At 34.1% G+C, this 16,563-nt stretch overlaps 1 protein-coding gene across 1 annotated transcript in view; it reads left to right on the top strand.

Annotated features, from left to right (window-relative positions):
- Positions 1-16,563, top strand: part of CSMD1 (CUB and Sushi multiple domains 1) — a 1,071,386-nt gene that overhangs the window by 745,939 nt on the left and 308,884 nt on the right. Inside the window, exon 10 of the mRNA XM_041420500.1 lies at positions 4,237-4,358. Within this exon, the coding sequence (XP_041276434.1) occupies positions 4,237-4,358 (122 nt within the window). The remainder of the gene's footprint in view (positions 1-4,236; positions 4,359-16,563) is intronic.

The raw sequence follows: 16,563 nt of genomic DNA, 5'->3' as shown, positions 1-16,563 counted from the left end.
AACTAAGCAAACTAAAACAGGGAACAATATCTCATGTATATGTGTATATATGATTATAAATGTACAAAGATTTTTATGTAGCTTGAAGCATGCCATCAAATGTGTAGAAAGAGTATCAATTTAGGGAGCAAATTTCATTTAAATAGTTTTAATTTCACTTAGTTTTCCTTTTGTCATTATTAACTTACTTTAAGTAGAACTAATTATTTAGGTTTATGTTAACTTTTTCTGAATTAATTCCCAAATATGAGATTCTCACTATCATGCTATGTTTTTATCAGTCCCAGATATTTACCTAGTCCTGATTTTTCAGTAAATTCCTTTCTGTTCATCTATTTTGCTCACCTTTACATAAAACCTGACCTTCTAACTTATTTCTAAATGTTTTTGCATCTAGACGCCCCTGCTTTAAATTCCTGCCTGCCCCACTTTTAAGGAGGAACAGGGGAAGTGGCTTTTTGTTACTTTGTATGTTTTTCCATTGCAATCTACTGTCTGTAACAAAAACACACAAAAATTTATAAATGCTGCTGAAGTACATCAGATCTGATGTGTATAGGAGAAAATAAAGAATGGATCTCTATGTACAGAACCTTTTATCTCAGTAGAAAAATTATTTGGGGTTGCACATTTCAATTGTACATGCCAATGACAGCCTTGACCCTTGAAATGTGCTTCCCTTATATTCTTCTAGAACCAATCAACCCAGCCAGGATAAGCAGAGCAAACCACCACCATTAATTGGAAAAGAAAAAAGAAGTCATATAAACTGATGGAGATACTTTTATTGTCATTTTGAGGTAGACCAAAATGATACTTCTTGTACACACAGAATCTTACACCACAATGCTAGTTACCAGGGCAGCAAATTATACCAGTTTAACAAACACTGGAAGATTTGTAACACTTGAACTTAAACTTTTTTTTTGTTCAAGAATGTGCTAAAACATAATCTCATTTATATAAAACTCATACACTTGTCTAAAAAGTTTTCATTACCTAGTTATTTTGTAATTCAATTTTTTTTCCTGCTGCCAGATTGGATTTTTTCAACTTGTATAAACACGTGTGTGCTTCACTTCTTAATGGTGTATAATTCTTGGCCAGTATTATGGCATGCATGTTTGTGGATTGTGAGGAGTGAAAGAGGCAGGTTCTATTTTCAGTCTGTATTATTCTCAATTCCTTTACTGGCGTCCAAGATGCCAGCATTCATAGTGCTCACATAAGCACCAATTAAAAATAATAAAATACACAGTGCAAAGAAGTGCTTATCACAATTTCTAAATTATCATCAACTTAAAGTGGAAAAGCTGATAAACTGCATGTGACTACTGTGAGCTTAATGACTTCAAGAGAACAAGTCTTACTGAAGAAGCTCAGAATGGTGATTAACAAGGCTCAAAACTTAGGAACCTGATGGAAAGTCACAGGAACCATCTTGTTCTTGGCAAGTTCCTGACATTACTTTAAAGGGCACAACAGTGGCTGCGTTCCCAGGGCCCCCAGCACCACTGGGGTCTGCTCATGCTGGTGGTGCAGCTCCTGGCCACACCACACCTGGGTCACAGGCAGGGAGTAATGGCAGGCCCCAGACACTGCCCTCGGAAACTGCTTGGTGCTAATGTAAATGCCCCCAGTTTCCTTGAATTCCACACAAAAACCTTACAGTGATCCATTCCTGTTTTCTGTAGGCAGCGTACAAGGCTATCTAACATTTTTATGCAATATCTTTTGCAATAACTCCATTTCCTAAACAGACCTCTGGGCTCAACTTCAATTGTGCCTCTTGCTTGGCTTTACCCCTTTCCCCTCCCCATCCTTTTAGCCTTATCTTAGAAGTTTGAATAGGAGAAAGGAGTAACAGCATGAATCAAAAATCTCTCTGCAAGGGAGATGTTTCTTAGCCTTCTTTCTTTATGGACAGCTACAGGAGGGGCCGCCTGGTGTTTTTATTGCTACAAAGTTGCGCCTCTGGAGTAGTGTCTGCTGCAGCAGACCTTAGGCAGGAGGAATTGAAAATAAAGTAATAGATTGTGTGATAGTTATGGTCCTGGAGGTATAGTGTTTCTAGCAGTTACTAGAAGGAAAATGCCCTGTATTTCAAATCCCATTAACTTGTCCTTGTTATTCCCTCAATTAAAAGAATATAGATTGCTTAGTACAGCAGCAATGTGCCAAGCTTTCTGTATTGTTAGCAGGCAGCATAGTGTGGCATACTTAAATGTGATTAGTTTTTTGTGACACTTAGGGACACGGTTTAGTGGTGGACTGGACAGTGGTAGGTTAAGCCTTTTACTTGGTGAACCTAGACCTCTTTCCTAACCTAAGTGATTCTGTGACTCTTTTTCTGTGTTAAGTACAAACACCCTTTTAATAACTGTTAAATGATGCTTTTGTATAACTTCCTATGTAGATGAGGGGGTTTGTTTAGACTTCTACTGGGATTGTAACAGAAGATTTCCATGTGCTGAGACTTAAATTGGTGTGTGAATATTAAGACAGTTTTGGTCATAAACATGGAATCTCAGAATGATTAGGGTTGGAAAGTGTAGTGGTTTTGATTTGTTAATTTGAGATTTTACTAATTCTGAGATTTTTTAAATTAATGTATTGATGAGTGTGGCACGTTTGGTGTTAGCTAATTATTAGTGTACTTACTTTTTATTGTGAGATAGGATTAGGAAAAAGGTAAAGTAGGTTTAAAACTTTAAAAAGGCATAAAGAAAATTTTGTTAATAGTAACTAGAAGAAAGAAAGTGGTAAGAATTAAAACAAACCATGAAAGAAGGGAACTTAAAGATCATCTAGTTCCACTCTCCCTACATACATAGATGGACATTTTCACAGAAAATGGAGTCCTAGTTGATTAATCTTGTCACAGAATTATAATGACTTCTCAAAGTCTCTTAACATTGTAACAAAGGGCCAAGTGCTGGTAGTGTATTGTGAGGGAGGGATAGAAAATCTGATAGTGATTTTCATCTAGTACCTTTTTTTCTATTTGTACCAATAGGAAATTTGTACCAATAGAAGTGGTACTTCTATTCATGGAGAAGATCAGGCTTCCTCCCAGCAGTTCATGAAGTAAAGAAACACCCATATTTCATGCTTTAGAATGCAGGCAACCACAGACAGAGATGAAAACTAAAATTTTCTAAAATATTAGAAATAAATTGCGTGTTTTATTCCAATATTCAGAAAAAGAATGACCAAGTTTTTAAAGAATCTAGTCATTCCTCTTGCCTGTACCAAAACTTAAGAAACTGAAGGGACTAAATTACATCAGAAGGTAGTAGAATATATATGGGTATATTCTGAGATTTGTATCTAAGAAATTCTGCAAAATTTGTACTTAGCAATTTTATGATCTAGACTCTCTGTTTAGCATGTTGACAAAGTACTGTACTACCATAAACATGACAATGACATTTTTAAATATTCTGAGCTCTGTAAATCTGTGTCACTGGAAATTATCTGTCTAAATTTTTTTAGATGCTTCTAGCTTCTTAAATATTTTGAGAAATTTGAATGTTCTTGCAAAGTCTATCCTTAATGCTCTTTAAAAGATAACTGAATATATTAAGTAATATATTTTTTAAATGCTGACTATCTGGGTTTGCTGAATGTGGCAGAGAGATTGTGATGGTTTCAGAACTCAGTCTGCTTTACCAAAGTCAGACTACATACTGCTTTGAATCATTTTATAATTTTTTTCTTTCTAATTATATTTCCTATGGTGTAAAGAGCTAAGACACCGCAGAAGGTCATATTTAGGTTAAGGACATACAGTTACATAAATATTGTGATACATGTGTTTCTTTCTCCAAGCTATGGGGAAATCATGAAGGAGAGCACGTACTGGCCCTTCTTACATTCATGGGTAGAAGGCTCCCTCTGTCCATTTGGAAAGGGTAAATCTCTCTCCAAACAGAATATTGATATGATAATTTTGAGTATTTAATCTGCATAAAGTAAGAATAAAGTACTGTAAATGTTGGGCTGATTAAATTGAAAAGTGCTCATTTCTTCCTCTATAGGTAAATTTTCAGGATTTTTTGGTCTGGCTGAAATATCTTTAAGGGCAGATTGTTATGGAATATACATAGTAATATAGTATGTAGCATAGTAATATTTTCATGGCAAGTTGTTGCTAATGCTGTGGCATTTTTATCATATTCATTTTAAACAGAGCATCCAGTCTAAAGCAATCTGGTTTGTTGGTTATCATTTCAGCTAGAACATGTGGTTCTAATTTACGTGGACCGAGCGGCATTATCACATCACCAAATTATCCCGTTCAATATGAAGACAACGCACACTGCGTGTGGGTCATTACAACAACTGATCCAGAAAAGGTATGCTTTTTCTCTTGTCTCAAGTGAAATGGTAGAGTTTTGGACTTGTCTTAAAAATATTTTATGTATATTTGCAGAAATGCATGAACACATGCAAGTCTGTATGTTCATTTAAACACAAAATGGAACAGAGTAGGGTTGCTACAAAAATACACTGGGCACTAGAGGGGACAAAAGTAGCATGTATGAAAATGTCCATTCAGAGTAATAGGTCTAACTTAAATTTTCAAGTTTTAAATACATTTTTTAATGAAGCACAGAAAATCGTAATTAAAATTCCACATTGCTAAATGAGTTATTAGTGAAGTTTTCATGTTGCACCTTGATACTTAATCTCTGTTGAATCTCAAGATTTCTTGGCATAAAAACTGGACATTACGTGTAAGTATTTTGACAGCTGTTGTTAGTTATTTTGCTACCTACATAATTTCTTTTCAATCCACTGTTTTCCACTAATGATTCTTAATACATAACTATGAATTAGTCATCTAATTATGCATAAGACAGCAGTCATAGCAGAATATTTTTACTGTTTTTCTGCAAAATCAGTAAAGAATGAAGAAACCCTACCTGTAGGAAAAAAAAAAAAAAAAAAAAAGAAAAAAAAAAGAAAAGAGAAGTTAAAGTACTTTACTTGTATCATACTTCTTTGTAATGAAATGCTGAATAAATTAATTGCTATATGGCAGGGAATGCATGATCTGTATGTACTTTCATAATTGTAAAACGTATATTTGTGCAGCTTTTTGGAAGACTGTAATCTTGACTTTTTTAAAGTAGTTAAGGAAAAAATGTTTATCTTGGCATAAATAAGTGAAAATGTTTAGCTGCAGAAAAGATAAATTTGCTGCATGCTGTCACAGCATATTTTTGAGATGCAAATACTGTTTCTTCGTAAAGTTAATTAAGTTCACTTTTTTCTTAAAGAGGATTCAGTTTGCTCAGTAAAGATATGTATTCAGGAAAAATGGGTAAAAGTACAAAACTGCTATATTGAGAAAGATTTTACTGTAGTGGGATCTCACAGAACAGAAAAAGCTGTTTTTAGTTCCAAACTGAACTGTTATGTTTTATTTAGAATAGCCACTAGATGTGAATATTTCTCCTAGAAGGCCTTTGACTTTAAAATCATCACATTTTATAGAAATTATTAAATTACTTTGCATTTTTAAATATAGAAAATCATTTAAATTATGGAAAATGTATGAAAATTTAATCTACTCAAGTTTATATTCAGTAGTGTGTTGTTTTGTCTATTTTGCAAAACACGGTATATTTTTGTAAGAGAAAAATGAAATGTGCATAAAAAGAAAACAAGTTAAAATTCCTGCTAATAGAGGAGCGTATTGGCATCTTCACACTTTCTTTATTCAATTAATTTTGATTTTAAGTAGAAAAATTGGTACTGACTATGGTGTTAAGCTGTCCAGTGTATGTTTTCTATGGAGACTCAGACTTACCCATGAAAAACAGTAAACCCTCATCTACTACAATAATGCACAAGTTCTCTTCATTCTATACAATGTATCTTTCTCACTGAATTTAGAATTTTAGTAGTGCAGGACTTAATGATATCGGTGTGGATTAATTTTGACTTGCAAAAAACACTACTCTTGAGTAATGTTCTTTGGGCAGGTTGGTAGTTCATCAGATACAAGAATCAACAGGAGGAATTGCACACCCAGACAGATAAATTATGTTATGTTCAAATTTAAGAGGTATGAGTAAACACTTGGAGCTTTCACCCAGAAGAAAAACTAGCACTTGTTACATCCAGCTGTATGGAAGGTAAAGACACACTAACAGACAATGATAATCACAGCATGAGAAAGAGTTGTAACTTTTAAGGCTTTCATTTTCGACAGGATGGGTAATATTGAATGGGTTGCCTTTTTATTGAACTTGGATTTGTCTAGCAGTGCAACCAAGGAAGAATTTTCTTAATTTGTTGTCTCTTGGAAAGACTGTAGTTTCTTTAAGACCATGATGACTTTAAATGTGAAGTATTAAAATCAGACTTATTTAAGGCTTACACTATCTTAGGTTGCTTTCACATAAAGTCTTTATGAGTATTGGGATTTCTATCCCTAACTGCATTGGGAGATAATACACACCCTTTCAGTTAATAAAAGATGTGAAAGAAAATCCTTTTACTTTACAGATTATCTTATTGAATGGAACTCTACTTCTTTTTAACAAAAAATATTGCTAGTATTTTGAAATCTATGAACTTTAAAAAAATCAATTATCAAAATAATTTTCAAGTTTCCCAAACAATGAAATTGTTTTAAGATATGCTGGAAGTTTTGCAGATTTTTACCCTTGACTTTTCTTGGGGAATGACACAACTCTTGAAAATTTAACTGTGTATTGAAGGTCTGATTTTTAAATTAATTCAAGGAATCTACTCTTTTGACTTGCAGATTTGAAAATATTTATCAGAATGCTTAGGGTCGTGTTGATTTTGTTTTCTGAGGAAGCAGACAACTCCTGACATACTGTTACTCTGTATTTTAAATTACTTTTGAATTACTCTAAAAGTGAATTTGTGCCTTTTATCAGGTTAGTTTGCAAGTAGAATTTTACAAGATAAGATAGTGTTTTCTCTTAACACAACATTCAATATATTTTGAAGGAGATAATGCAGTTAAAGAGATTTCCTAGGTTTCCTTCCAGAAAAAAAAAAAAAATCTCCCCAAAAAAAAGCAAACAAAAAAACCCCAACAAAACAAACAAACAAGAAACACCCAAAAAAACCACTCCAAAACCATAAAAAGCTGTAATATTTTAATTTTTTTTTAATGGAAACATTTTCCAAATTTTGCATTCCAGTGCTGGCGTGGGGCAGATTTTTAGTGCCAACTCAAGAGAAAACAAATTTCAACATCCTATATGGACAGTAGCATAGTTTCAGGTTTTAGCCAACTATATCAAGATCATTTTAAGTTAAATGTTTTTCTAAGATTTATTTGCCTTTTTCTGAGCAACACAGAAATCTAAATTTTAGTCTTCTCCTGTTCAAAGGTATTCCTGCTTATTTCTTCCTTAACCATTTATTTGTTTCCTCTGGATCCCACTATTGCAGCTTTTGATCAGCATCCTACTGAGTCATTTATTAGATTTTTAGTACTTGCAAATACAACTTTATGGTGCTCTTCTGACTGTGTCAAGTACATGCTGTAATTTTTTACAACTCTTTATTGTTTTAGTTCTTCTGTTATGCAATTTCTCAGCTTTCTAGAATCAGTTGCTTTGAACTCTTTTGAGGATCTACTGATGTGTTCTCTTTACCCCTTTCTTACTGTTAGTATATTCTCATTAGATTATGTACTAACTATGTCTCTACCCCTTGCTGTTTCAATTCCTTCTCCAGACTGTGGATACTTACTGCCATGGATTTCCTGCTGTTTTCACTGTTTTATGGTAGCATTGCAAGGGCTCAAATTTTCAGCCCCAGTGTCTATTGGATGGCAAGATTTGTTGCATTGTTGCATTGCTGCTTCAGTTATGGTACCTAATATTGCCCAATATTTTCCTGACTGCTTGCTGATTTGTAGTATAGTAGATGTGCTATGGGCTGCAATATTGCTAAGTTTAATGACCAGGTAAATAAAGACTGTGTCCCAGTTACAGGGTTTTTTATTGAAGGATGTACTTTCTGCACTGTACAAAGCACAGATATATTAAGTATTTGTTTGAACCTAGCAACTTCTTTCTTCTATAAAAAGTAAAAGTTATTCACTACAATTAACACAACTGAAGACATTGAAATTAATTATCATGAGAGTGGGAAACTTCACATACAGTTTTATGGGTCTGAGATTTCAGGTATTTGTATAAAGTTGGATTATGACTCAATACATTGGTATAATAATATGTTGGTATGAAATGGTATTTATAATTTTTTGCCTTTCAAAGCACATAGCTGGGGAACTTTAAAACAACATTTTTATTCAGAAAAATCTTTGCCCAGTTCACACCTAGGGAATTCATATACTGTTACAGCTGATTTTGAGAAAATTTATTTTAAGATAATTCATTCTTGCAATATGGTCTAAAAGAGCAGTCTTACTAGGTAGCATATGATAATATGTAGGAGGGTTGAGTGAGATTATCTTGCTGATTCATGGATTGCTTCAAAAGTTTGTGGTAGCTCAGACATGATCTGCTAGTGACACTTATCTTCCATGTAAGTAGCTTATGCATATATAATACTCTGTAATGAATTAAAAACTTGTGTTTTGTCCAATTAGGAGGCTTAATACTAGACTGACATTTTTGAAAATGTGCCTTTAAACAGTTCAAACTTTCATTATAGACAAGGCTCCTGTCCCTCCAAATGGCTGGTCAGATCATCCTGCCACACATAAAAGGAGGTTTGACGGAACCTGCAGTGTAACTCTACTCTGACTGGGGAAGAATCTCTTGCTGAGCACCAGATAGCCCATCCTTAAGAGATTATTACCATAATCCTAAAAAAAAGTGATTTTTATCTGTAGAATTTATTGTCTCTTACTCTATGTCAGCGTTTTAAGTTGCAGACATCTTGAGGACCAAAATATGTAGATTTAAAAACTACTTTCACTAAACTTTTGTGTATTCATGGCAATGTACAGCTTCATGGTTTTGATTTACTCAATTACTATTTCACAATTATTAGGATTGATTTAATAGAGTGAAGGACAGGCATTGTGAATTTAGGATTCCCTCATTTGTACATCCTGTGCCTTCTACGTAGTACAAATACAGTAACACCTTTCTGAAACAGTTATTTCCCATGGCAGGTGGAAAATGAAAGCAATTTGTATTGTCTTGTCTCCTTCATACAGTGTTAAAGCTTTATGTCATCTGTAAATGTACATTGAAAATTGACACTTTTTTTATTTTTATTTTCCAGAATGGCATCTTTGATTTTAGGAGGTTATGACATCATTGACAAAGAATTCACATAGTTTAGAATTAAAATTACTAAGGTCCTAGTAATGAAATAAAAAAATACTGGTTAGGTTCCCTCTTGTCTTGAAATAGACGTGTATTTATTTATTTTTTTCATAATTGAGGATTACAATTTTTGAATACAAAATATCTAAAGCATTTACATGAGAAAACTCTTGTTGCAGTATAAGGATGAGATTTTTAACTTTCAATGTCTTAAAATCTTGTACAAGACTTCCAGGGTAGCATTGGTTTTATAAGTCTTAAATACATTCCAAAAACAAACAAAAGAGTTTGTACATTTTGGTATAATGTGCAAAAGGTACTTATAAACCTACTGGAAAAATCATGTTATATATAACTGACTCACTACAGTATATGTTCATTTTCAGTTTGAATTCATGTACATAAATTGTAACACAGAGCTCTATATACATACAAGTGTTACAAAAAATGCATATATTGTGAAAAAAGCAAGCACAGTTAATTTTTTTAAATCACATATTTGGGATGGTTTTTGTGTTTTGTGTATACTAATTGCAACATTATGATTTTTATTAACAGTGTGGATATTTTTACCTTTCAAAACATCATGTGAGCAAGATGTCAGGGCTGGAACAAAAGACACCATTTTAACACTGAGGACATTTAGAATGGAATTTGATTTGCACGTGTGGGTGCTGCGTGTCCGAACTCTGCTTATACTTGATGTATCTCTGTCGAATAGTCAGCAGAGTCAGAACAGTGTTTCACCTCCTCCTCAAGCACTCCGCTAGAGGCTGATCATACTAAATCAAAGCTGGGCTTTGCTTGCTCTTTCTGCATCAGCACCAAAGGGGATTTAGACATTCAAAATGTCACCTTGTAAGGTTTAGTATGCACATGGTGTTGTGGAAGAAAGTATGCTACTTTAGATGAATCCTGCACAGATTGAATGGGAAGGGTCCCATAATGGCCATATATATGGAATGAAATAACATCACTTTAGACTTGGGTTATACCAGGGTTAGGTAAAATTGTTGAAGAAAATCTCTCCTACATTAATACATTTATTTCTGAGACTTTTGGTGAAACTGATAAATCCAAATCAAAACCACTTTCTATATTCAGTTTAGATGTCTCATTTGAGCATTAATTACAAGAAATTTTGACTCTTGTTTTCTTCAAACTGGGGGCAGTGCTGGAAGGTGGATGCATGGGATCAATACTCATCTCATGACAAAAGCATCCAAGCACAAATTTCCTACTATGCAGGAAAGTACTGTATTTCCTGGTTGGCAAGAAAAGCTAACTGAAGGAACAGTCTTAATGCCACTAGTGGTATTTCCTGTGGTATTTGTTTTATTTTTCTCAGGTGATTTCCAAAATTAAGTGCCAAAAAACACCAAACATTCAAGTTTTTTCCCTCATAAGGTTATTGTCACAAATACAGGCTGACAGTGATTATTTCTTATTACTTACCTTCCTTCTGACCTTCCTTCCATGCTGTTTTTGAGCAAAGGAGAGTAACTGCTGAGCCTTATCTGTCTTCAGTATCTCATATTTGCTTTCAGGATATCAGTGAGATTCACACCACTGAGATTTAGCTGTAGGGTGTGAATTTTATGAGCCTCATATGGATCTAAGTATGACATATTGAGTTGGAAATGGCAATTTAGGGGAAAAAACAACCAGTAAGACTTCTGGAAAGAAACTATAGAAGCATACACATGAAATAAATGGAAAAGCTGAAAAAGGAGACTTAGCAGTATATTTGCTCTGATACTATCTTTGATTTTACAACAAGTCCATAATTCAGACAAGGAGTTGGAATGTATGAGATGGTAATGCAATGCTCAAGGCAAAGAAAAGTTTAAGTGTCCAAAAAAAGTGTCAACAAAAAAAACAACAAGCAAACTAAAAATCAAAACCTTAGAAGTGATCAAAATGATTTTGTTAAATACAAAAAGGTATGCTATTTTCAAAGTTTAATGCATCCGTTTCCTCATGTTCTAATACCAGATTGAGAACCCTTTTAAAAGAAAGCAAAATGTAATATTTTCACTGTAATATGTTTCTTCTGTATCTGCTTGGGTCAGAATTATATAAATCCATTATTGTGACTCTTTAGTTGAATAATTAATGCAGCAAAAGTGTTTGCCTTTCTCATAGATACACTTTTCCAGACTGTATATCTGAAAACTTCATCATTATTTTGGCCTAAATGTTGCAAAACAAAACAAGACTATTCCTCTTTGAATTTTTTTATTTTATAGCTAAAAGAATCCCCTACTCAAAAAATACACCCCCTCCCCCTCAAAACTGTTTAACACATAAGTGCCTTTTTGTTTTCCAACTACCAGAGATAGTCTTTCAAGGTTAAAAAGAGGGGGAAAAAACTATTAAAAAAACATGTACAGCTTCACTTTCATAATTGGCATTTATTATCCAGCCACTGCCATATACATACTTCACTTGCTGCTGAGTGTTGGGTTGTTGCCTCCAGCTATTTTCATAGAGAATTTTATTAGCTGCTCATGCACTTCCAACTCCTTCACCATTTTTTCCTTCCCTGTGATTTGTCCTTTCATGTTGGTCTGCATCAGTTTCTTCTTTTTTGCTGCTTTGATCTCCATCAATGTATTTTTTCTGGTTTAGCTTTAATATTTTCTTTCTTTTCACATTATTTACTTTCAGAAAGCAAAAAAATTTGTATACAGTGTTCATCTTAATTATTTCCATCATTTAAATGGAGCTTAAAAACTGATAAAAGAATGGTCAGCTGAAATGTTAACTTTTAATTTTAACCAAAAAAAGCAATAAGTTTTTATTCATAGTTTCTTAATGTAATTACAATACTTTTCAGCATAACAATGTACCCGTTGGTGTTGTGACATATTACTCAACACACACAAAACATATTTGCACTCAATTTGTTCATAGTAAAAGGGATTCGGACAGCTTTATTAAACAGAGAATCAATTAGTTCTCCTGAGCCATGGCTGAATATATATATATTTAATGTACCTAAATACAAGACACTTTCTTTCTTTCCACATAGTATAGAATTCAAATCAATGTATTTGTTATTACTCCTGGGCATATATATACACATGCAAATAAATATTGGGATGTTTTAATTGCACAATACAAATATATAAATAGAGCAACATAAAATCATTACTATTCTGTCATTTAATTCAGGTTTGGGCTTTTTTTTTTTCTGACATGAATTACTCCTTACAGAGTGTGCATCAAATGAGAACATTCTGGCACTGTGTTAATAAAATCCTAAAACTAAATCTTTATTTTTTTTTTCTTACCGTGTTTGTTCTACAAATTATTTGTAATTCCCTTGAGAAGAACTATTAGGTTTATTCACTATTAAATTGTCATCTTTGTAAATCAAGAATATCAAGGTTTGTGTGTAGACATTTTTCCCATTTTTCCGGGAGTGTCTGCAACTATTGATAGTATATCATACCTGAAAAATGTCCTTGAATTTTTTGCTTATATTCCTTTTTTTCCCTGTGCATTTTTTTCATTTTTCAAGTATCCTGCATAAAATATCTTTGTACAGAGGCTGTGCAGCCTGATGGGGTTGGTAATGAGGCCATAAACATACATTTACTGCACAAGGAGGCAAGTGCTGCCGAATATTTTATGCTCCTATAGTTCTTTGTTACCTCACAAAGCACATTCATTTGTGTTGCCTTGGAACATGAGTGTTGGTGTTCTTTCTATCTGTTTCTCACCATTTATCTTCTCTTGTAGATTATTACTTGGGTACATTTTCTACTGGGAAAATGCCAGCTGATAGCTTCTGGGCCAATAATAGGAAAATCTGAGAAATTCACAGATTGCATAGTGAACTATGTGTGTATATATAGATATAAGAAAAAAATAGCTTATTCTAGAAATATTATTATTATTATTATCCCTTTCACCTTTCTTTAGCTCTACTATAGATTTGGCATTGGTATCACAGTAAATAGAAACCTGCAAGTATTTCCATAATAAATTTTTTAGGGCTTCATTTAATGATCTCACTTTGGTGGAACACTAAACAGGAGCCTCATATTTTTAAGAACTATTGTAGAGGGAGTAATAAATGGAGGACCAAATCATTAGCAAGATGTACAAGTTGCAGATTTCAGGAAGATGGTGTTAAAGGGGAGGATGTAATTCTATTTATAGGAATTTTTACTTAGTCTTGAACTATAACAAGGTTTATAATAAGTTATGATAGAATGAAAAGATTTTCAAAGTGTCATGTGTCAAATTCACCCCACTAGGGCTGATTTGATAGCTGAATAGCTTGGGAAGGGCAAACTGCAAGTGTGCCTTCACAAATAAAAGCATTTATGGGCACTGCCTAAATAATTTTACTTCCTTAGTGTTTTTCTGTCTCCAAAGTAATCGCCTCAAGGGTATTGTATTGGGTATTGTAGCCCATTTAAGATGGAATTTTCCTCCTGGCTTTCATTAAGTAAAGAAAAGGTGGAACGTTCAATGCTTAATGTGACATATGGACAATGAATTTATAAATGTTTAAAAAAATATATATGTTTGAAAGGTTTCTAATGTCTAATAAAGTAATGTTTTAAAATTTTGGAAATGTGAATTAAGAATTTTGATTGGAGCTTTTTAGAAAACATAAAATGACACCTAAATGTGATGCTACTTTAAAGTAAACAGAGACAAAAATTTCGGTCCTAAGGTGTGATCTCATCAAGAATCAAGGCAGGCATTAATACACCTGCTGTATATTGTGAAAGGATTAACACAGATTAGCAAACTGATATGTCAACTGCTTGACCCAAGAAAGATGTGGATAGACTTGAAGTATGTTACCAAAAAAGCAATGGTTCAGCACTTGGTGGATTTATAAAAACAGTTAAGAGGCACCACCATAGCCAAACCCAAAGAACCTGGTCCTTCCTATCCTCAGCTTCAGCTGGCCTGAGCATTGAGTATTTCAGCATTGATTTGATCTACAGTACAGATAACAGACTCTTTACACAATCTTTTAAACATAACTTTCAATTTAGCAGGTAACATCTAAAACCCCTTGGGTTTATGAGCCTTAGGGTGTGTATCAGTCAGCCACATGCCTATGTGTTAGTAATTTTTTTAAGATTTCTAACTTGTTTAAAAGTTAATCCCTGCACTAGTATGCAGAGAAAAGTTTAACTACCCTTTTAAAATATGCCCCTATATGTTTCTAAAAATATCACCCATAAAGTTAAGAGTGAGGATAGGCTTTACACATCAGATCTACCAGTGCTTAATGCTAATTTAGTTTACTAGAAAATAATGATTGCTTGTTTATCACATCTTCAGTCATTACTCTGCTTCTATGCAGATTTTTTTTTTACATTAATGCCCTATTTTCAGCAGGAAGTAACCTGTTTAAAGATTTTTTTCCCTCATTCCTTATATTTTCCAGTATTGTTATGAGATAGAACTTGCAGGGTAAATGCTGAGTTTGATTACTGGTCTCATCTCTGTATCCAGGGGAAGAATGGCTTAGACAGAGCTTGTCAGGTTGGCCAGACTTTTTGATGCAGCAATCGTCTCAACATTTTACTCTTCATTTATTTAGTAGCTGTTATCACTGTTTCAGGCTCAGTGGAAAGGTAACAAGTGAAGAGCTTGCAGCATAATTCAGGTGTTCTTCTGTAAAGTGACCAGAGAAGACTGCTGGCTAGAGGACAGGGAGCCTTGCAGTTTTCTGTGCTGTCACTGCCTTCATGATGGATTTGAGCAGTATAAATCAGAATTCATGAAACAGTGTTTAATCATAATGTCACAGGAAGAACAATTTCACAAATCTAGAGGACAATATGTTCATATCATAAATGCAAATAAAGCAGAAGACATAATGTCACTGCAGGTTTTCTTCCTATTCTTGCTAAGATTTTTAGACTTATTTGTTTTTGCCAGATTAATATGTATTCCATGTATTTTTTAAAGATATTTGTACCATAAACTCTATAGTTTGTCCCTCTGTATAATTTTTTGATTATAGGCCTTGCTATTTTAGTTTCCTGATTCTAGGAGGAAGTAGATATTTTTGCAGAATCACAGAATCATTGAATATCTTGAGTTGGAAAGGACTCATAAGGATCATCAAGCCCAACTCCTGTCCCAGCACAGGACAATCCCAAGAGTCACACCATGTTCCTGAGAGCATTGTCCAAGAGCTTCTTGAACTCTGGCAGGCTTGGTGCTGTGACTACTTCTCTGGGGAGCTGTTGCAGTGCCCAAACACCCTCTGGGTGAAGAAACTTTTCCTGATACCCAACCTAAACCTCCCCTGACACAGCTTCAGGCCATTCTGTCGGGTCCTGTCACTGGTGACCGCAGAGAAGAGATCAGGCTCTGCCCCTCCTCCTCCCCTCACAAGAAGCTGTAACTGCAGCGAGCTCTCCCCTCAGTCTCCTCCAGCCCGAACAGACGGAGTGCCCTCAGCTGCTCCTCACACAGCTTCCCCTCAAGGCCCTCACCATCTTTGCAGCCCTTATTTGGCCTCACTCTAATAGCTTACTATATTTTATTGCATTGTGGTGTCCAAAATTGCACACAGTATTCAAGGTGAGGCCACCTCAGTGTAAGGCAGAATAATTGGGTAGCAGAATCTCCCTTTTCAAATTTTTAAATGTGATGACCCTGTGTGGATTTTATACATTAGACGTGGTCTGAATCAGAATAAACTGGTGATATTGCAGAAGTTGTGCCTTCACATAATTCAGGAGGAACTTATTCCAGTTCTCTGTGGAAAAAAAGAAGAGATTATTGATCAGACTCTTGAAAATAAAGTAAAAATAAATTAAAAAAAATCAGCAAGTATCAGTAGGAAGTCTTAGTGTGATTCTGTACTAATTATGTTTCTTGTTTTCTGCCTGCTTATTATTTGAAGAGAAAAGTGGTTGTTGTATTTATGATATTTGGTTAAGTGAAAGGTAGTGCCATTTGCTATATAGCTGAATTTCAGTAAATTCATAAGTAAAACCAAATGTTTGTTCAAAAATAGTCTAACGCTTACTGGCATTTTTTTCTAATGTTGCATGTATTTCAAGGAGATGTGTACTGTTTCCACTTGAGTGTGTACTGGTATTTACTGTTGGTTTTATACATAAATACAATTTGGCAAGTCTAATTATTCAAGCAATTGTGGAATTTTTTTAGATTGGAAAATACCTTTAAGATCCCTGAGTCCAACTGTTAACCCAGCACTGCCAAGCCTACCCCTAAACCATGTCTCTAAGCAACACATCTACACATCTTT

This window comes from Onychostruthus taczanowskii, unplaced genomic scaffold (genome assembly GCF_017590055.1).
Source record: "Onychostruthus taczanowskii isolate IOZ18803 unplaced genomic scaffold, ASM1759005v1 scaffold11, whole genome shotgun sequence".
NCBI lineage: Eukaryota > Metazoa > Chordata > Aves > Passeriformes > Passeridae > Onychostruthus > Onychostruthus taczanowskii.
Note: the sequence above shows the minus strand (reverse complement) of the source record. Positions and strands in the feature narration are given on the sequence as shown.